Raw genomic sequence first — 21731 nt, forward strand, 5'->3', positions numbered from 1 at the left:
CCCCGCTTCTCCCCCACACCTCGCTCTCTCCTCACTTCCCCACCCCCCGCTGTCTCCCCACTTCTCCACCCCCCGATGTCTCCCCACTTCCCCACCCCCCGCAGTCTCCCCCACACCTCGCTCTCTCCCCACTTCCCCACCCCCCGCTGTCTCCCCACTTCCCCACCCCCTGCTTTCTCCCCACTTCCCCACCCCCCGCAGTCTCCCCGCTTCTCCCCCACACCTCGCTCTCTCCCCACTTCTCCACCCCCAGCTGTCTCCCCACTTCTCCATCACACCTCACTGTCTCCCCACTTCCCCACCCCCCGCTTTCTCCCCACTTCCCCACCCCCCGCAGTCTCCCCGCTTCTCCCCCACACCTCGCTCTCTCCCCACTTCCCCACCCCCCGCTGTCTCCCCACTTCCCCACCCCCTGCAGGCTCCCCAATTCCCCACCCCCCGCTTTCTCCCCACTTCCCCACCCCCCGCAGTCTCCCCGCTTCTCCCCCACACCTCGCTCTCTCCCCACTTCTCCCCCACACCTCGCTCTCTCCCCACTTCCCCACCCCCCGCAGTCTCCCCGCTTCTCCCCCACACCTCGCTCTCTCCCCACTTCTCCCCCACACCTCGCTCTCTCCCCACTTCCCCACCCCCCGCAGTCTCCCCGCTTCTCCCCCACACCTCGCTCTCTCCCCACTTCCCCCACCCCCGCTGTCTCCCCACTTCCCCACCCCCCGCAGTCTCCCCGCTTCTCCCCCACACCTCGCTCTCTCCCCACTTCCCCACGTCCCGCTGTCTCCCCACCTCCCCAGTCCCCGCTGTCTCCACACTTCCCCACCACCTGCCGTCTCCCCACTTCTCCACCCCCCGCTGTCTCCCCACTTCTCCACCACACCTCACTGTCTCCCCACTTCCCCACCCCCGGCTTTCTCCCCACTTCCCCACCCCCCGCAGTCTCCCCGCTTCTCCCCCACACCTCGCTCTCTCCCCACTTCCCCACCCCCCGCTGTCTCCCCACTTCCCCACCCCCTGCAGGCTCCCCACTTTCCCACCCCCCGCAGTCTCCCCGCTTCTCCCCCACACCTCGCTCTCTCCCCACTTCCCCACCCCCTGCTGTCTCCCGACTTCCCCACCTCCCGCTGTCTCCCCACCTCCCCAGTCCCCGCTGTCTCCCCACTTCTCCACCCCCCGCTGTCTCCCCACTTCTCCACCACACCTCACTGTCTCCCCACTTCCCCAGCCCCCCGCTGTCTCCCCACTTCTCCACCCCCCGCTGTCTCCCCACTTCTCCCCCACACCCCGCTGTCTCCCCTCTTCTCCACCCCCCGCTCTCTCTCCACTTCCCCACCCCCCGCAGTCTCCCCACTTACCCACCCACCGCAGTCTCCCCAGGGGTCGGGGGAAATCTCTCCCGGTGACGGGGGAATCTCTGCCAGTGACGGGGGAATCTCTGCCAGTGACGGGGGAATCTCTGCCAGTGACGGGGGAATCTCTGCCAGTGACGGGGGAATCTCTGCCAGTGACAGGGGAATCTCTGCCAGTGACAGGGGAATCTCTGCCAGTGACAGGGGAATCTCTCCCAGTGGCGGGGAAATCTCTCCCGGGGACGGGTGAATCTCTCCCGGGGACGGGTGAATCTCTCCCAGTGAGGATGAGGTGAGCATCTTGCAGTTGTTTCCAAATCCTGTGCTGTTTTATAATTCATGTCTGTAAATATTTTAGTGGTTTGAAGCTATTTTTAGTTCGACAGCTAACATCCTTCTTCAACACGACAATGATATAATTACCCGCACACAGTGCAGTCCAATGAAGTGTATAGAGATTGATTCAGACTTTTCCCCAAATCATTAGAATGCATGAATGTTCCTGCATTTAAAGACATTGTGGAGGGAGCTTTACTCTGTATCTAACCCTGCTTTTTTTCTTGTATTATTTGTCGAGGGGCCTTTATTCCTCAGGCCTCCGTTATATACATTTTATAAAATAGCTTTATTAAAATCAAATAAAAGAAACAAAACTCCAATTAAAGTGCCATTCTCAGCATCGATGATACACTCCAGCCCCTGCGGTGCCCACCGGTCGTGGAAGGCCTCAAGTGAACCTGCGGACACCGTATTCTCCTTCTCCAGGGACTACCGGTTGCGAAATTAACCTCGGAAGAGGGGCAGGCAATCAGGGCAGACGGACCCCCCCCCAACGACCCACAGCCTGCACCTGTGAATTGCCACCTTGGCCAGGCCCAGGAGCAAACCAACGAGGACATCCTCATCCCGGCCCACCCCCCTCCGCTCCGGGTACCCAAAGGTCAGGAATGTGGGGCTGAAGTGCAACCAAAACTTGAGGAGCAGCCCCTTTAAATATTCAAACAGGGGCTGCAACCTCACACCCTCCATATACACGTGGAACACGGACTCTTCCAGGCCACAGAAATTACAGGCAGCCTGGGAGTCCGTGAACCTACTTAAAAGTTAATTGCACGAGACTGCCCTGCGCAGCATTCTCCACCCCACATCCCCAATGTAAAAGGAGAGGACTCCCATGTAGAGGGACCTTCACCGGGGTTTCCCCTCACTGCCAGATGGCAATACGAACCACCACAGTATGTCTGGGTGGCTGACGAGGGCGAGGAAGTGGACAGTGGGCAGGAGCTGTCTGTACAGGAAACCCCTCCACGACATTTGGAATGGCACAGAGGGTATTTCCGAGAGGCGGCTTGGGTTGTGCAAGATCAAATCCCAAGGAGAGTTTCGTGGCCTGGGTCCAATGAACAGTTCCAGCCAAGCAAGGATCAGCTCAGCCGGGAGCACTCCGCACTCCTGAGCCCCCTCGTCACCCGCAGTGAGGGGCGTCCCAGGGGCTTCGACGACTCCTCCGCCCATCGATCCATCCCCAGAGCTCTCCTCCACTGGTGGGGGAGCACCCTGACTGGCGGCGACCATTTCCAGACTCGGAAGAGATCCCAGTAAAAGAGAGGCAACTCCCTCGGAGAGGCGCGGCTAACGTTCTCCGCTGGGAGCTGTGTGTCGTCTTGGAGGAAGGACCCCAGTGAAAAAAATACGTTGCCAGTGCACACCATCTGGGAGGACGCTCGACGTACAGGTATCTGTGCAGTGTCTGAAGGCGGAGAGTCGCAGCCTGGGTGTGGACGCACACCAGTGACTGACCGCCCTCCTCGATCGGGAGACTCAGGACCGCGGCAGAAACCCAGTGTTTCCTCTTGCCCCAGAAGAAATCGACGGGTTTCTTCTGGATCTTGTTGGCAAATGCAGGGGGCGGGGCCAAAGTGACCAACCGGTACCACAGCATCTAGGCCACCAGTTGGTTTATGACCAGCGCACGGCCCCTGTAGGAAAGCACTCGGAGCAGTCCTGTCCAGCGCCCCAGCCAAGTGGTAACTTTCACCTCCAACACCAGCCAGTTTGCCGGCCAGGGCTTCCTCAGCGGGGTTAAGGTGGACTCCCAGATAAAGCAGGTGCGTGGTGCTCCACGCAAAAGGTGTTAACTCCTCTGGCAGAGAGTCCACCCCCCACTGACCCACCATGAGACTGGAACATTTCTCCCAATTGATCCTCGTGGAGGACGCGGCAGAAAAGTTCTGCTGGCAGTCGTGCATCCTCTGCACATCAACGGGATCTGTGACCGTGAGGAGCACGTCATCGGTGTAAGCCGAGAGGACGACCCGCATGGCCAGCCCGCACAGATCCAAACCCGTCAACCTCCCACGAAGCAGGCATAGGATCTGGATCCGCGACCTCACGTACGCACCTCGGGACCCGATGAGCTGCAGGTCCCTCAGTGCGCCCTTCTTCTCTTTGTACGCCTGCCACAGGGCCGGGTCCGCGACGGCATGACCGAGGCGGGACTCCAAGTCGAGCACCTCCCTCTCAAGGTGTCTGATCTCGGCTTCCCGCATCTTGGTCGACCCCTTCGCGTACTCCTGACAGAAGACGCGGATGTGAGTCTTGCCCACATCTCACCATAGCCTCAAGGAGGGGAAGCCCCCCTGCTTCCTTCTCCAGTCGGCCCAGAATCGACAGAATGAGTCCCGGAATCACTCTTCTTCCAGCAGCCGGTTGTTAAAGTGCCAGTACGCGGACCCCGCCCGCGTGCGGTGCGGAATGAACTCTGCCCACACCAGGTGGTGGTCCGAGCACGGCACCAGCCGCATGGAGGCCGCCGAGATGCGGGAGATGTATGCCTGCGAAAAGTAGAGGCGGTCGATTCGGGACCTTCCTGCTCCAGACCTCCACGTGAAGGCGCTGGAGTCGGGATGGAGATTCCGCCAGACGTCCAGCAAGTTGAGGGAACTGATCAGTCCCCTCAACTTCTCCACCGACGCTTGGCCGCGCTGGGGACCGGAGCGATCCCCCACCTCGAGGGTGCAGTTCGCGGCCAACGAGATAGCCACCCCACTAGAAATAGGGGTGAGGTGACTCATGTAGACCCCACCCTGACACTCCAGGAGCCAGGTGGCTTCGTCTCCCAGAACGGTGTGGGTTTCCTGCCGAAAGCTCACCGCGTATCTCCCTTCCCTGAGGACTGAGAGATTGTGAAATCTGCGGTGAGACCCCCTGCTGCCGTTGATGTTGAGGCTGGCTATGGTCATCTTCATGTCAAAGGTACTTAAAACCCGTCACCAACACCTCACTGTGAGGAGGGAGCGTAAGTGTACCTGGCCCTCCACTCCCCCAGCAACCCATTGAGGAACACATTAAAACGGCGCCTCTCAACCAGTTTCACGCCCGCGCGCTTGCCCGCTTTCTTGAGGGCGGCACGGACAGACTGAATGATCAGCACCAGACTCGACCAACGGCCGAGGGCCGGCTGAACTTTATCGCGGGAACCCCTGCAAGCCGCGAGGAAATCCCGGAGTTCCGCCGTGGGGATGAGAGGAAACTCAGCGGGAGGCACGAGGGACTCCACCACCTCACTGGCGATGGAATCAAGATCATCCTCCGTGCCCCCCACCGAATCCCCATCCTCCTCCGGGTCGTCACCGCCAGCGGTCGACACACCCACCACACACTGTGGGGCAGACGTCCCGACCGCACCAGCTGGTCCTGCCTCCGTCACGATCCCACCCCCAGGATCGATGGCGGAGGAGTCCTGTCTGGGTTCTACTGTGAAACTGGAGCCTGTGGGCACCAGCAGTTCAGGACCCCCATCCACCTCCGTCCCCAGGCCAATGAGTGGTCCAGGGGAGACAGATGTTCCCGACTCCGGAAATCCAGCCGGTGCCGAGACCGGAGGCGGAGAGAGGAGGCCATCTCCCGCTCCGCCAGCACCCACAGGCCCAGCAGATGGGGCAGCATTCTCAGTTATAACCGGGTCAGGTGTCTCCTAGTTGTGAGTGGATTCCGGCTGGAAGGGCCGACCCTTTGGGGCCTCGCCCTCCCCTCCACTCAGGGCACCCAACCCAGCGGAAGAATGGGCAGGCTCCCCCACCACAAGCAGGCCTCCACTTACTCCTCCAGGAGGGGTCTCATGTACAGGGCCCCCCCCGCTCCCCTCCATCCAGAGGGGTAGGGAGCTCCTGCCCAGACTTTGCAGCCTTGATGACGGTGGTGGCAGGGGGAACCTGGGGAGATGGGCCCTGCACCTCAGGGCCCTGTGTTACCTCTGTGGAGGGGTGCCTTCTCCTCTTTTTCCCAGCTGGGCACAGAGGCTCAGAGACCTCCATGTCATCAGAGTCCTCCACCTCCGCACCCTCCTTTTTTTCAGTTACTCTGGGCCTGAGCCCAGCCCTGGGACAGATGGATTCCCTGGGAGTGCGTCTTGGGCTGAGCCCAAGCTCGGGTTGTGTCACGGCGTCCAGGGGACGAGCCTCTCGGTGTTTACTTTTCCTCCGCGTCTTCCTTCCACTCGGATGGGCACTCCCCTCCCCGCCGGAGGCTGTGAAAACCACAGCTTCCGGAACCGACTGAGCGGTGTCTGTTGGATGTGTGGAGGAGGTGCAGTGGCGCCACTCTGGGCCGCCGAGTTGGAGTTCGTGGCCAGGAGGTTGGGGCAGTTCTTACGAACATGCCCCACCCCCTTGCAGACGTGGCACTGCGCCCCGTCCGAGGAACAAAAGATGCGGTAGGCCGTCCCCTGGAACTCCACACTGAAGGCCCTCCAAGACCTCCTCCCTCACCAGCTGCATAAATAGCTGGCAGCGGAAGGAGTCGACATGTCAGAGGCTGTGCTCCCGAAGACCGAGCGGGATTGGGGTGATCCCCGACCTCACCTCCCCCAGATGGTGAAGGTGGGGGAGGAGGAGCTCACTGGGAATGAAGGCGGGACGTTTGACAACATTATCTGCTGCGCAGTGGCCCCCAGAGGGTCCACTGGCAGGAAAGTCCCACCCACTGTGAGCCCCGTACTTAGGGTGAGGGACACTGCCCGCTCAGTCTTCAGGAAGAACACAGCCTTCCCATACATCTTTGAGGCTGCCACAATGGCCGAGGGGCCGACAACCTTGGCCATTGCCTTAACGCAAGCCTCAATAGTCATGGTAGGGTGGGTGTAACTCATCACCCCATGCTTTGTTGTCAATATTCTAAATGGTGACGGGGCCACAGGAGCGGCTGCTGCAGCTGCTGCAACATAGGAGGGCCCCGTCACCGAACAAGATTGTGAAGCCATGGGGTAGAAGAGTCACGCCCACAGTTGAGAGAGAAAAAAATAAAAATTGGAATAGAGAGAAAGGAATAACAAATAAACAATTATCGCAAAAAGCAAAAAAGCACAGACTGGAGAGTATGGCTAGGGAGCGAGGCTGAACGAGAGGAGGGTCAGGAGGAATCAGTCTCTTTCCCGATGTTAAATTGGGCAGTCCTTTTGCTGATCTTCCAGTTGGTGGTGGGAGGGGGTGCGATGTCTTCACCTGGGACAGCTGTAGCTGCCCAGACACACTCTGCTTCCGATGTGGTTTACACAGCTAAGAGAAAGTCTCTTCACCTGGGCAGCTCCAGCTATCCCAGGCTAGCTCGTTGGGGTGGAGAGGGAGCTCCTATTCAATGCTGTTAAAACACAGGAGCTCCCTGTTCAAACAAACAACCCCACCCAAAGTCTTCCGGTCTCATCCATTCCCCCTCCCCACAACAATCAATGAAAGGGCTACAAAACCCAAACTCACAAGAGTTGACAGTTCTTCTAGTTTCCTGCTTTCTTCTTACAAAAAGACAGATGGAAGTCCTTAGTTTTAGTTTCAGTCTCAGTCTCTCGCTCTTGCAGCAGTCACACAGCCTCCAGCCTCTGCAAACAGCAACAGTCAGCTGCACCTCGTTGATAGACTCAGCACCTCCAATTAGCCAGCAGCCAACCCCCGTTCTTTTTTTTTGGGTTTTTTTTCCCTGTTTTTTTTTCTAACCCCATTTTTCTTTTTTTTTTATTCTTAAGGTGGCCTTTATACCCCAGGCCCCTTTTATATTTTTCACACCGAAGGGGCCTTTATTCCTCAGGCCCCCTTTATATACATATTTACAGTTTTAAAATAACTTTATTAAAACCAGATAAATCAACAAAAAACTCAAATTAAAATGCCATTCTCAGCGTCGGCAATGCACTCCAGTCCCTGCGGTGCCCACCGGTCGCGGAAGGCCTCAAGCGTACCGGCGGACACCGCGTGCTCCTTCTCCAGGGACACCCGGGCGCGAACGGAACCGCGGAAGAGGGGCAGGCAATCGGGTAGGACGGACCCCCCAACGGCCTGCAACCTGGACCTGTGAATTGCCACCTTGGCCAGGCCCAGGAGCAGACCGACGAGGAGATCCTCCTCCCGGCCCATGCCCCTCTGCACCGGGTGCCCAAAGATCAGGAGCGTGGGACTGAAGTGCAGCCAGAATTTGAGGAGCAGCCCCTTCAGATACTCAAATAGGGGCTGCAACCTCGCACACTCCATATAAATGTGGAACACGGACTCGTCCAGGCCGCAGAAAGTACAGCTGGCCTGGGAGTCCGTGAACCTACTTAAAAGCCTATTGCACGGGACTGCTCTGTGCAGCACCCTCCACCCCAGGTCCCCGATGTAAAGGGGGAAGACTCCCGCGTAGAGAGACCTCCATCGGGGTTTCCCCTCGCCGCCAGATGGCAACGCGGACCGCCAGGGTGTGTCCGGCCAGCTGACGAGGGCGAGGAAGTGGAGAGTGTGCAGGAGCAGCCCGTACAGGAAACCCCTCCGCGCCGATTGGAATGGCACGGAGGGCATTTCCGAGAGGCGGCTCGGGTTGTGCGGGACCGGCTCCCGAGGAGGGTTTCGGGGCCTGGGTCCGATGAGCAGTTCCGGCCGAGCGGGGGTCAGCTCGGCCGGGAGCGCTCCGCACTCCCGAGCCCCCTCGCCACCCGCAGTGAGGGGCGTCCCGGGGGTTTCGGCTACTCCTCCGCCCGCCGGACCGTCCCCGGAGTCGGCCGCCCGGACAGCCGAGACGCTCACCTCCGCCGGCGGGGGAGCTGGAGGCGACCATGTTCCAGACTCGGAAAAGATCCCGGTAAAAGACAGGCAACTCCCTCAGAGAGGCGCGGCTAACGGACTCCACCGGGAGCTGCGTGTCGTCTTGAAGGCAGTGACACTGGCGGAAAAAAAACGTCGCCAGCGCACACCATCTGGGAGGACGCTCGACGTACAGGTATCTCTGCAGGGTCCGAAGACGGAGAGTCGCAGCCTGGGTGCGGACGCACACCAGCGACTGACCGCCCTCCTCGATCGGGAGACTCAGGACCGCGGCAGAGACCCAGTGTTTCCTCTTGCCCCAGAAGAAATCGACGAGTTTCTTCTGGATCTTGGTGGCAAATACAGGGGGCGGGGCCAAAGTGACCAACCGGTACCACAGCATGGAGGCCACCAGTTGGTTTATGACCAACGCTCGGCCCCTGTAGGAAAGCACTCGGAGCAGTCCTGTCCAGCGCCCCAGCCGAGCGGTGACTTTCGCCTCCAACTCCTGCCAGTTTGCCGGCCAGGCTTCCTCAGCGGGGCTAAGGTGGACTCCCAGATAGAGGAGGTGCGTGGTGCTCCACGCAAAAGGTGTCATCTCCTCCGGCAGGGAGTCCACCCGCCACTGACCAACCAGGAGTCCGGAACATTTCTCCCAATTGATCCTCGCGGAGGACGCGGCAGAAAAGGTCTGCTGGCAGTCGCGCATCCTCCGCAAGTCAACGGGATCTGTGATTGCGAGGAGCACGTCGTCGGTGTAAGCCGAGAGGACGACCCGCATGGCCGGCTCGCGCAGAGCCAATCCCGTCAACCTCCTGCGAAGCAGGCACAGGAAGGGCTCCACGCAGATGGTATACAATTGGCCGGACATGGGGCACCCCTGACGCACTCCTCTCCCAAATCGAAGGGGCGCCGTCAAGGACCCGTTAACTTTGACTAGACACTCTGCGGCGGCGTATAAAAGTCGGACCCGGGCCACGAAATGCGGCCCGAGTCCGAAAGCGCGCAGAGTCCCGAAAAGGTGCTGTACCTGTCCAGGGAGTGTTTGATGGGGACAATGTAGAGGGAGCTTTACTCTGTATCTAACCCCCTTACTGTACCTGTCCTGGGAGTGTTTGATGGGGACAGTGTAGAGGGAGCTTTACTCTGTATCTAACCCCCTTACTGTACCTGTCCTGGGAGTGTTTGATGGGGACAGTGTAGAGGGAGCTTTACTCTGTATCTAACCCTCTTACTGTACCTGTCCTGGGAGTGTCTGATGTGGACAGTGTCGAGGGAGCTTTACTCTGTATCTAACCCCCGTACTGTACCTGTCCTGGGAGTGTTTGATGTGGACAGTGTAGAGGGAGCTTTAATCTGTATCTAACCCCCGTACTGTACCTGTCCTGGGAGTGTTTGATGGGGACAGTGTAGAGGGAGCTTTACTCTGTATCTAACCCCCGTACTGTACCTGTCCTGGGAGTGTTTGATGGGGACAGTGTAGAGGGAGCTTTACTCTGTATCTAACCTCGTACTGTACCTGTCCTGGGAGTGTTTGATGGGGACAGTGTAGAGGGAGTGTTTGATGGGACAGTGTAGAGGGAGCTTTACTCTGTATCTAACCCCGTACTGTACCTGTCCTGGGAGTGTTTGATGGGGACAGTGTAGAGGGAGCTTTACTCTGTATCTAACCCCCGTACTGTACCTGTCCTGGGAGTGTTTGATGGGACAGTGTAGAGGGAGTGTTTGATGGGACAGTGTAGAGGGAGCTTTACTCTGTATCTAACCCCCCGTTTTTTTTTTTTCGTTTTTTTTCTTTTTTCTTTTTTGCTCCAAATTGACCAGCCAATCCCAGTGCTGTACCTGTCCTGGGAGTGTTTGATGGGGACAGTGTAGAGGGAGCTTTACTCTGTATCTAACCTCGTACTGTACCTGTCCTGGGAGTGTTTGATGGGGACAGTGTAGAGGGAGTGTTTGATGGGACAGTGTAGAGGGAGCTTTACTCTGTATCTAACCCCGTACTGTACCTGTCCTGGGAGTGTTTGATGGGGACAGTGTAGAGGGAGCTTTACTCTGTATCTAACCCCCGTACTGTACCTGTCCTGGGAGTGTTTGATGGGACAGTGTAGAGGGAGTGTTTGATGGGACAGTGTAGAGGGAGCTTTACTCTGTATCTAACCCCCGTACCGTACCTGTCCTGGGAGTGTTTGATGGGACAGTGTAGAGGGAGCTTTACTCTGTATCTAACCCCCGTACTGTACCTTTCCTGGGAGTGTTTGATGGGGACAGTGTTGAGGGAGCTTTACTCTGTATCTAACCCCGTACTGTACCTTTCCTGGGAGTGTTTGATGGGACAGTGTAGAGGGAGCTTTACTCTGTATCTAACTCGTGTTGTTCTGGTTTCTGTTTGCAGGAAAACCCATACATGTGCAACAATGAGTGTGACGCTCGCACGCCCGAGCTGGCACACCCGCCCGAGCTGATGCTGGATGAGGAGGGACGAGTTCCCAACACCTTTTGGCAAAGTGTCTCCTGGAGGAGTTTTCCTGAGCCTCTCCTAGTCAACATCACTCTGTCCTGGGGCAAGAGCATCGAGCTGACCGAGGACATCATCATCACCTTTGAGTCAGGTCGGCCGGAGCAGTTGGTCCTGGAGAAGTCTCTGGACCATGGCCGGACCTGGCAGCCCTACCAGTTCTACGCAGCCGACTGCCTCAATTCCTTCGGGATGGAGCCGAGAAAGGCCCAGGATCTGAGTCCGGCCTCGGTGCTGGACATCATCTGCACGGAGGAGTATTCCAGGGGCTATGTGTGGAAGGTGGAGAAGACAATCCGCTTCGAGATCCAGGAGCGTTTTGCCCTCTTCGGGGGGCCCCGTCTCCGTGACATGGCCTCGCTCTACGGCCGACTGGACACCACCAAAGACCTGAGGGACTTCTTCACTCTGACTGACCTGCGGCTCAGGTTGCTCCGGCCGGCCACTGGACCCACCAGTGTTGACCCACTCAAACTCTCCAAATACTTCTACGCCATCTCCAACCTGGACATCCGTGGGCGGTGAGAGCTCTTCAACCCTTCGAGCCAGAGTTACTGACCACACACCTCACACCCAGGGACACTGTGTCAGGCCAACATCTGGGGCAGGTGATGAGAGACACAATCAGGGCCAACATCTGGGGCAGGTGGTGAGAGACACAATCAGGGCCAACATCTGGGGTGGTAATCTGTTAGCGTAACATCTGGAATGGGACTATATCAGGACTAATGTCTGGGGCGATGCTCTCCATTAACATCGGGAGACACAATCAGGGTTAACAGCTGGGGGCTGCACCATCAGTGAACATCTGGAGTCACTCTGACTCTATTGGAGATTCCTGGAGGGTGAGACTCCTTGCTGCTTCTACTGACAGTGGCTGATATGAACACTTGGTAACTGGTGATGGATCCACCAATCATAGCCCAGTCACTCAGCACTCTCAGCTGCCCCTGTTGTCACTGTGATACATTCCCTGAATGGTTCTGTGTCAGTCTGCACAGACCAGTCACTGTGACAGTTCCCTTGCCTCTGGTGATGAGTTTATTAATGGATTGCTGACTAGCTCACAATAAGGGAGCGATTTCCTGCTCAATGTTCAGCCAATGGAGCAACACAAAGTGAACCGACTCTGTCATTTTACTCTCATCACTGCCAACCTCCAGCCTCATCTGAATTCAGACAATCAGAGAATCAGACAGCACATGAGGAGGCCATTCAGCCCATCATGCCTGTGCTGGCTCTTTGACAGAGCTATCCAATTATCCAATTAGTCCCATTCCCCTGCTCTTTCCCCAGAGCCCTGCTAAATATTTCCCCTTCAGGTATTTGTCCAATTCCCTTTTGAAAGTTATGATTGAATCTGCTTCCAAGGGGGTGAAAGGTTATCGGGGGTAGACAGGAATGTGAAGTCGAGGTTACAGTCAGATCAGCCATGATCTTGTTGAATGGGGCAGCTGGTTCGAGGGGCCGAGTGGCCTACTCCTGCTCCTAATTTGTATGTTTGTATGTTCCACCGCCCTTTCAGGCAGCGCATTCCAGATCACAACAATTCACTGTGTAAAAAACATTCTCCTCATCTCCCCCTCTGGTTCTTTTACCAATTACCTTCAATCTGTGTCCTCTGGTTACTGACCCTCCTGTTACTGGAAACAGTTTCTTCCTATTTAATCTATCAAAGTTGCTCATGTTTTTTATGAATTATTCTGACTGAACGCTTCCTTCGTGTTCATTCTATATTCAGTCTCGATCAGTGAGTTCCCATTTGGCCATCTCACAATCTGCAGGACTCGGGACCATTACCTCATTATTCTACACTCAGCTTCTGGGAGACTCACTCGAGCTTTTAGTACAGGAGAATCTTCAGACACTAATTGGAGAACAGGAGCAGTAAAATGTTTACGCTGCTGTTCAATTGTCTCTGAGGAACTATCTGTGTTTTGCTTAGTTTAGTAAAATGTGCTCAGAACTGCGAGTTTGCAAAATGTGCAAGGTACAGTCTGCACATTTGGAAGTTTCACAGTGAGTTAACCAGTTACTCGATGCTGTTCACACAGTCACCAAGCGCATCGTTCTCACATTGGGCCTTTCCAAACAACAACAACTGGCATTTATATAGCACCTTTAACATAGTAAAATGTCCCACAGTGCTTCACAGATGTGTAAATCAGACAAAATCTGGCAGCAAGCCACAGAAGGAGTTAGGAATGGTGAACAAAGCTTGATCAGAGAGGTCGGTTTTACGAAGTAGCTTAAAGGCGGAGTGAGAGATGGAGAGATTTAGGGAAGGAATTCCAGAGTTTGGGACCCAGGCAGCTGGAGGCTCTGCTGCCAGTGGTGGAGCGATGGATTCACAGTCGATGTTAATGTCACCAATATGGTTGTGCCTTAAAAAATGGAATTCTTTTACAAGGGATGGGATTTTACCTGCCCCCTGGGGCCGTGGAAGGGGGGCACAGACAATCATGGAGGGCAGGGTGCAGGGCTCATTGCCCAGTGAGCTTCCCAGCAGCTGGATAGGATACGATGGTCTTCCCACCTATTAAAGGCCAATGAAGGGCCTCTTGCCCCCACCACTGGGTCTTACCATGCCTGGGGAGGGGGGGTGTCCTCCACTGCATGGGGAGGATGCCTTGTAAAGGGAGGCACCCTCCCTGCAGGTTTGTGGGTGGGGGTTCTCCTTCATGGGCAATTTATGGCCCATGGAGGACCCCCACTGGGAACAACTTTGCCTCCCAGGACCCCCCTCACCTGGACTTCAGATCACCCTCTCACTCCCCCTTCCCCCAAGCCTCCCGGATGGGCCCCAGTGAACCTGCCTCACTTACCCCTGGCCCAAGGTTCCAGCCCTTGGCCTGGGTCCGAGGCCTCTGCACTACCTGCAGTGGTAGTACCTCCCAGTGCTGATGCTGCTGAGCTGCCGTCCCTCTGATTGGCCGACAGCTCTAGGAGGTGGGATCCCCATCCCTTTAAAGTATTTACTCCTCCTAAAACTTTGATTTAAAAAGACAGGAGGATCACTCCAGGCAGCACAAAAAGGCAGAAGTGGGGTTCTCCCCGTCTTCAGCCCAGCACCAGGTACCACACTTCAAGCAAACAATCCAGCCCAAGGAGTCTGCTCCAGACCAACCTTCCCGAGAAGCTGCAAATTCCCATCACAGCATCTGACATCCTGATCAATGACTACAGAGGTTTTTTAAACCCCATATTTCCCGAACAGGAGCCAATCCGGCTTTTATTCTCTATCTCAGTGTGAAGTGGTTCCTAACACTGCCTTTTCCCAGTCTGTGACTGGGTCCCTTTGCACTCACCTCACCTATAGGCTGCAGAGATAATTTCAATCGGGCTTTACTTCAGTGTCAGCTGTGGCATGTGGGCAGCACTCTCACCTCTGTGTCCAAAAGGTGTGGGTTCAAGTCCCACTCCAGAGGCTTGAGCACAAAATGTATACCATCAGTCCTAGTGCTGCACTGTCAGTGGGTCAGTACTGAGGGAGTGCTGCACTGTCAGAGGGGCAGTACTGAGGGAGTGCTGCACTATCAGTGGGTCAGTACTGAGGGAGTGCTGCACTGTCAGAGGGTCAGTACTGAGGGAGTGCTGCACTGTCAGTGGGTCAGTACTGAGGGAGTGCTGCACTGTCAGTGGGTCAGTACTGAGGGAGTGCTGCACTGTCAGAGGGGCAGTACTGAGGGAGTGCTGCACTATCAGTGGGTCAGTACTGAGGGAGTGCTGCACTGTCAGAGGGTCAGTACTGAGGGAGTGCTGCACTGTCAGTGGGTCAGTACTGAGGGAGTGCTGCACTGTCAGAGGGTCAGTACTGAGGGAGTGCTGCACTGTCAGAGGGTCAGTGTTGAGGGAGCGCTGCACTGTCGGAGGGTCAGTACTGAGGGAGTGCTGCACTATTGGAGGGTCAGTACTGAGGGAGTGCTGCACTGTCGGAGGGTCAGTACTGAGGGAGCGCTGCACTGTCGGAGGGTCAGTGTTGAGGGAGCGCTGCACTGTCGGAGGGTCAGTACTGAGGGAGTGCTGTACTGTCGGAGGGTCAGTACTGAGGGAGTGCTGCACTGTTGGAGGGTGAGTACTGAGGGAGCGCTGCACTGTCAGAGGGTCAGTGTTGAGGGAGTGCTGCACTGTCGGAGGGTCAGTACTGAGGGAGCGCTGCACTGTCGGAGGGTCAGTGTTGAGGGAGCGCTGCACTGTCGGAGGGTCAGTGTTGAGGGAGTGCTGCACTGTCAGAGGGTCAGTGTTGAGGGAGCGCTGCACTGTCGGAGGGTCAGTACTGAGGGAGTGCTGCACTGTTGGAGGGTCAGTACTGAGGGAGTGCTGCACTGTCGGAGGGTCAGTACTGAGGGAGCGCTGCACTGTCGGAGGGTCAGTGTTGAGGGAGCGCTGCACTGTCGGAGGGTCAGTACTGAGGGAGTGCTGCACTGTCGGAGGGTCAGTACTGAGGGAGTGCTGCACTGTTGGAGGGTGAGTACTGAGGGAGCGCTGCACTGTCAGAGGGTCAGTGTTGAGGGAGTGCTGCACTGTCGGAGGGTCAGTACTGAGGGAGCGCTGCACTGTCGGAGGGTCAGTGTTGAGGGAGCGCTGCACTGTCGGAGGGTCAGTGTTGAGGGAGCGCTGCACTGTCGGAGGGGCGGTACTGAGGGAGCGCCGGAATGTCGGTACTGAGGGAGCACCACTCTGTCGGAGGGGCGGTACTGAGCAAGCGCCGCACTGTTGGAGGGTCGGTACTGAGGGAGCACCGCCATGTTGGAGGGTCGGTACTGAGGGAGCACCGCACTGTCGGAGGCTCGGTACTGAGGGAGCGTCGCACTGTTGGAGGGTCGGTAGTGAAGGAGCACCGCACTGTCGGAGGGTCAGTGTTGAGGGAGTGCTGCACTGTTGGAGGGTGAGTACTGAGGGAGCGCTGCACTGTCGGAGGGTCGGTACTGAGCGAGTGCCGCACTGTCCGAGGGTCAGTACTGAGGGAGTGCTGCACTGACGGAGGGTCAGTACTGAGGGAGTGCTGCACTGTCAGAGGGTCAGTACTGAGGGAGTGCTGCACTGTCGGAGGGTCAGTACTGAGGGAATGCTGCACTGTCGGAGGGTCAGTACTGAGGGAGTGCTGCACTGTCGGAGGGTCAGTACTGAGGGAGTGCTGCACTGTCGGAGGGTCAGTACTGAGGGAATGCTGCACTGTCGGAGGGTCAGTACTGAGGGAGTGCTGCACTGTCGGAGGGTCAGTACTGAGGGAGTGCTGCACTGTCGGAGGGTCAGTACTGAGGGAGTGCTGCACTGTTGGAGGGTGAGTACTGAGGGAGTGCTGCACTGTCGGAGGGTCAGTGTTGAGGGAGCGCTGCACTGTCAGAGGGTCGGTGCTGAGGGAGTGCTGCACTGTCGGAGGGTCAGTACTGAGGGAGTGCTGCACTGTCGGAGGGTCAGTGCTGAGGGAGTGCTGCACTGTCGGAGGGTCGGTGCTGAGGGAGTGCTGCACTGTCGGAGGGTCAGTACTGAGGGAGTGCTGCATTGTCGGAGGGTCAGTACTGAGGGAGTGCTGCACTGTCGGAGGGTCAGTACTGAGGGAGTGCTGCACTGTTGGAGGGTGAGTACTGAGGGAGCGCTGCACTGTCGGAGGGTCAGTGTTGAGGGAGCGCTGCACTGTCGGAGGGTCAGTGCTGAGGGAGCACTGCACTGTCAGAGGGTCGGTGCTGAGGGAGCGCTGCACTGTCGGAGGGGCGGTACTGAGGGAGCGCCACACTGTTGGAGGGTCGGTACTGAGGGAGCGTCGCACTGTTGGAGGGTCGGTAGTGAAGGAGCACCGCACTGTCGGAGGGTCAGAACTGAGCGAGTGCCGTACTGTCGGAGGGTCAGTACTGAGGGAGTGCTGCACTGTCGGAGGGTCAGAACTGAGCGAGTGCCGCACTGTCGGAGGGTCAGTACTGAGGGAGTGCTGCACTGTCGGAGGGTCAGTACTGAGGGAGTGCTGCACTGACGGAGGGTCTGTACTGAGGGAGTGCTGCACTGACGGAGGGTCAGTACTGAGGGAGTGCTGCACTGACGGAGGGTCAGTACTGAGGGAGTGCTGCACTGTCGGAGGTTCAGTACTGAGGGAATGCTGCACTGTCAGAGGGTCAGTACTGAGGGAGTGCTGCACTGTCGGAGGTTCAGTACTGAGGGAATGCTGCACTGTCGGAGGGTCTGTACTGAGGGAGTGCTGCTCTGTCGGAGGGTCAGTACTGAGGGAATGCTGCACTGTCGGAGGGTCAGTACTGAGGGAGTGCTGCTCTGTCGGAGTTGTTGTCTTTTGGATGAGATATTAATCTGCCCTCTCAGCTGGATTTGAAGATCCCATTGTAACTATTTCAGCAAAGAGCTGGTGAGTTCTCTCTGGTGTCCTAGGACAATATTTATCCCTCAACTAATGTCACTAAAACAGATTATCCTGTCATCATCACAGTGCTCTCTGTGGGATCTTGCTGTGTGCCACTTGGAGCAGCTGCATTTCCTACATTACTACACTGACACCAAAAAAGAATTTCATTGGCTGTAAAATGCTTTGTGAGGTCCTGAATTTGCGAAAGGTGCTATCGAAATGCAATTCTGCCTTTTTTTGGAAGGAGTGTGCAGAGATGGAAGATCAAATGGAAGAGATTGGTGAAACTGTTGGATTTACCGCAGGGTCAGAGTTTGAGGAGATTATGATGGAGGGGGGGTAGTCGCTGAGACAGAGTTCCCGCTTGGGTGGGAGGGGGGGATCAAATTAACCTTTGAATATTTTGTAAAGTTGGATTTTACAGGAGTAAAATAGATTAGTGAATCTATACAACTGATCCCAAATCTCTCACTGCGCTTCCTCTTTATATCCCGAGTGACTGATAGTCATTCCTGTCAGTTTGGCCAGAGATTAACAGGAGAGACTTTTCTTCTGTAATTCATACTCATTCTATCACTGAATGTTGTTCATTCCTGGAGCTGTCAGTGAACTCACACTATCCAGTCCAGAAAATTCAAACTTCAAATCAATGAATTCATGATATTTTACAGACATCCAGCAAAAGGTGAGACCTGTATCAGATTTGCATTTTGTTGTCGCAGTTAATACTTAATTATTCATCACTCATCAATTACTCGTCATTTACATCTCCTGGAATCACTGCTCCTTCTCGCCCTGGGTTTTAACCCTTTCTGAGCGAACTCTGGGATCAATCCGGCTGGTTTGGGGTTTTGGTAAAAATTGGGGAAAGTCAGACTGTCCCAGGTGAAGAGGGAAGATTGAGATTTATCAGTCTTTCATCTTCAGTCATTGCTCCCAGTGTCTCCTCCTAATGTGGTCGTTGTCAAACTCTGTTTGATATACGCATCTGTGAAGCACCTTGTGATATTTTACTCTGTTAGACGCACTATATAAATGCAGATGTTGTTTGTTGCAGCTGTTGCTTCTGACCTACATTGGCTCCTGGTCCACAACACCTCGATTTTAAAATTCTCACCTGCGTTTAAATTCCTCCATGGCTTCATCCCTCCCCATCTCTGTAATCTCCTCGAGCCCAAAACCTTTTGGGATCTCTAAACTCATCTAATTCCGGCCTCTTGCACATCTCTGTTTTAATTTCTCCAGCATTGGCAGATGTGCCTTCAGCTGCCCGGGCCCAAAACTCTGGAATTCCCTCCCTAAACCTCTCCACCTCTCTCTCCTTTAAGATGCTCCTTAAAACCAACCTCTTTGACCAAGCTTTTGGTCACCTGACCGAATATCTCTGTCAGATTTGTTTGATTTACGCTGCTGTAAAGTGCTTTTTGACATTTTACTATGTTAAAGGTGCTATAGAAATGCAAGTTATTGTTGAAGTTTGTTGTTGTTAAGAAAGGGGACTCTTGCATTTCTATAGCACCTTTCGTGACCTCAACACGTGCAAAAGAGCTTAAAAGCCAATGAGATTTTTAGGGAAGCCCTGAGGTTGTAACCAGTGCTATATAAATGCATATTCTTCCAGGACAGTTGATCTGATTATAAACTCACTCTGAACTTGTACTTGTTGGTGCTGGGAATCTGATCATTAATTAGCAGAAACACAATCCGAAACCCTCCTGTCGTCTGGTTTAAAATGTAAAAGTGGGGAGAAAAATGTTGTTGTTTTCCGAGTGAAGCTGATAAAGGGAGAGCAGAGTCCCAGAGATGAATGTCTGAGGTCTATCTGAGATCCTCAGCTTATTTCAAACCAACTTGCTGTTTGTTGCTAGGTGTAAATGCAGCCTTCACGCCAACAACTGTATCTTGGAGGAGGGGAAGCTGAGTTGTGAGTGTGAGCACAACACGACGGGGCCAGACTGCGGGAGATGCAAGAAAGGTTTTCAAGGCCGACCGTGGAGAGCAGGCTCGTACCTCCCAATCCCCAAAGGGACGGCCAATGTCTGTGAGTAACAAACACTTCTCCAGCCTGGCCCAGTGCCGATGGAAGATTCACTTCATATAACCTTCTCATCGCAACTGCCAGCAATGCACTGATTCCAACATACAGCCCAGTAGATGTTTGTGATGTTAATGTATAAACAGAGACTCACAGTGGGTGCTTGGACAGATACAGAACCATCAAATCTTACAGCACAGAGGAGGCCATTCGTCTCTGTGAAAGAACTATCCAATTAGTCCCACTCCCCCAGCTCTTTCCCCAGAGTCCTACAAATTTCTCCTTCAAGTATTTATCCAATTCCCTTTTGAAAGTTATTATTGAATCTGCTTCCACCGCCCTTTCAGGCAGCGCATTCCAGATCACAACAACTCACTGTGGAAAATAAATTCTCCTCATCCCCCCCTCTGGTTCTTTTACCAATTACCTTCAATCTGTGTCATCTGGTTACTGACCCTCCTGCCACCGGAAACATTTTCTCCTTATTTACTCCATCAAAACGCCTCAAGGCAAAGCCTTGACCAATCAGAATCAAGCTGCCTGGTTTAAATTTTGAACAAACATTGGCAGTTAACTGTCAGTCGCCATAAACTGGTGCATTCTCCATGGCAACGCCTCGACCAATCAGAGTTCACTTGCCAACCAATCAGCAATCCCTTCTCATGCAGTATAAGTTGTTGTTTTCCCTTACATTGGTTATTCTTGCGAATTGTCCTGATGAGTGCAAGATGAAAAGTTTCGACAACATGTCTCTATTTTCGGCAATACTCAAGTTCTGTACTACTAAAAGACTATTAGTAATCCTCGCTGTAATAAATACCTGAAGTAAATCAGGAAGTGAAGGCTGTGAGGGACGTGTGTGGTCATTGGAGTGTGAGAAGTGTCCCAAGATCAGTAAAGAGTGAGGTGGATGGGCAGTGGGGAGGGGTCTTTGTGAATACTGATACCCTCACCCGTTAACTCTGTGTACTTACACATTAATCACACGTAGAGAGAACATACTTACACACTAACCTCACACTTACCTTACAAGAGCATTTTAGTGACTCTACCTAATCTCACCTAGGGCTGCTGTAGGCCTTCAGAGGATGACCTTTGTTCGTGAGGTTGAGTGAGGTTAATCTCATGAACACTCCATGTGATGGGTTGTATTAATGTGTTTATCAATAAAGATTGTTAATCAGATGGCTCTCTAACTCTGCGTTTCCTTTGCCTCCCCAGGCCTCCCTGACACCATCACAAGTGACCGTAAGTTGCACCTACACTCTCTGACCTGTGACCTTCTAACCCAGAATCCATTCCTGTATTGGGAACCTCCCTCATCCCTCACTACCGAAGAACAGGTGTGGGTGTGAACAAGGCGTGAGTGTGAAACAGATGTGGGTGTGAACAGGGAGTGAGTGTGGAACAGGAGTGAGTGTAAAAAGGGAGTGAGTGTGAACAGAAAGTTTTTTTTATTATTTGTTTGGGGGATGTGGGCATCACTGGCCAGGCCAGCATTTATTGCCCATCCCTAATTGCCCTTGAGAAGGTGGTGGTGAGCTGCCTTCTTGAACCGCTGCAGTCCGTGTGGGGTGGCTACACCCACAGTGCTGTTAGGAAGGGAGTTCCAGGATTTTGACCCAGCGACAGTGAAAGAATGGTGATATAGTTCCAAGTCAGGATGGTGTGTGACTTGAAGGAGAACTTGCAGGTGGTGATGTTCCCATGCATCTGCTGCCCTTGTCCTTCTAGGTGGCAGAGGTCGCGGGTTTGGAAGGTGCTGTCGAAGGAGCTTTGATGAGTTGCTGCAGTGCATCTTGTAGATGGTACACACTGCTGCCACTGTGTGTCGGTGGTGGAGGGAGTGAATGTTTGTAGATGGGGTGCCAATCAAGCGGGCTGCTTTGTCCTGGATGGTGTCGAGCTTCTTGAATGTTGTTGGAGCTGCACCCATCCAGGCAAGTGGAGAGTATTCCATCACACTCCTGACTTGTGCCTTGTAGATGGTGGACAGGCTTTGGGGAGTCAGGAGGTGAGTTACTCACCGCAGGATTCCTAGCCTCTGACCTGCTCTTGTAGCCACGGTATTTATGTGGCTACTCCAGTTCAGTTTCTGGTCAATGGTAGCCCCTTGGATGTTGATAGAGGGGGATTCAGTGATGGTAATGCCATTGAATGCCAGGGGGAGATGGTTAGATTCTCTCTTGTTGGAGATGGTCATTGCCTGGCACTTGTGTTACTTGCCACTTATCAGCCCAAGCCTGGATATTGTCCAGGTCTTGCTGCATTTCTACACGGACTGCTTCAGTATCTGAGGAGTCGTGAATGGTGCTGAAGATTGTGCAATCATCAACAAACATCCCCACTTCTGACCTTATGAATGAAGGAAGGTGATTGATGAAGCAGCTGAATATGGTTGGGCCTAGGACACTACCCTGAGGAACTCCTGCAGTGGTGT

At 54.8% G+C, this 21731-nt stretch overlaps 1 protein-coding gene across 3 annotated transcripts in view; it reads left to right on the top strand.

The window, feature by feature from the left end:
- The window catches only part of LOC137372616 (netrin-G1-like), a 726973-nt gene that overhangs the window by 528660 nt on the left and 176582 nt on the right, over positions 1-21731 (top strand). For all 3 annotated transcript variants that reach the window (XM_068036556.1, XM_068036557.1, XM_068036558.1), the window contains 3 exons: positions 10782-11425; positions 19125-19297; positions 20513-20539. In XM_068036556.1, coding sequence (XP_067892657.1) covers positions 10782-11425; positions 19125-19297; positions 20513-20539 — 844 coding nt within the window. The remainder of the gene's footprint in view (positions 1-10781; positions 11426-19124; positions 19298-20512; positions 20540-21731) is intronic.

The sequence above is a fragment of the Heterodontus francisci genome, chromosome 8 (genome assembly GCF_036365525.1).
Source record: "Heterodontus francisci isolate sHetFra1 chromosome 8, sHetFra1.hap1, whole genome shotgun sequence".
Lineage (NCBI taxonomy): Eukaryota > Metazoa > Chordata > Chondrichthyes > Heterodontiformes > Heterodontidae > Heterodontus > Heterodontus francisci.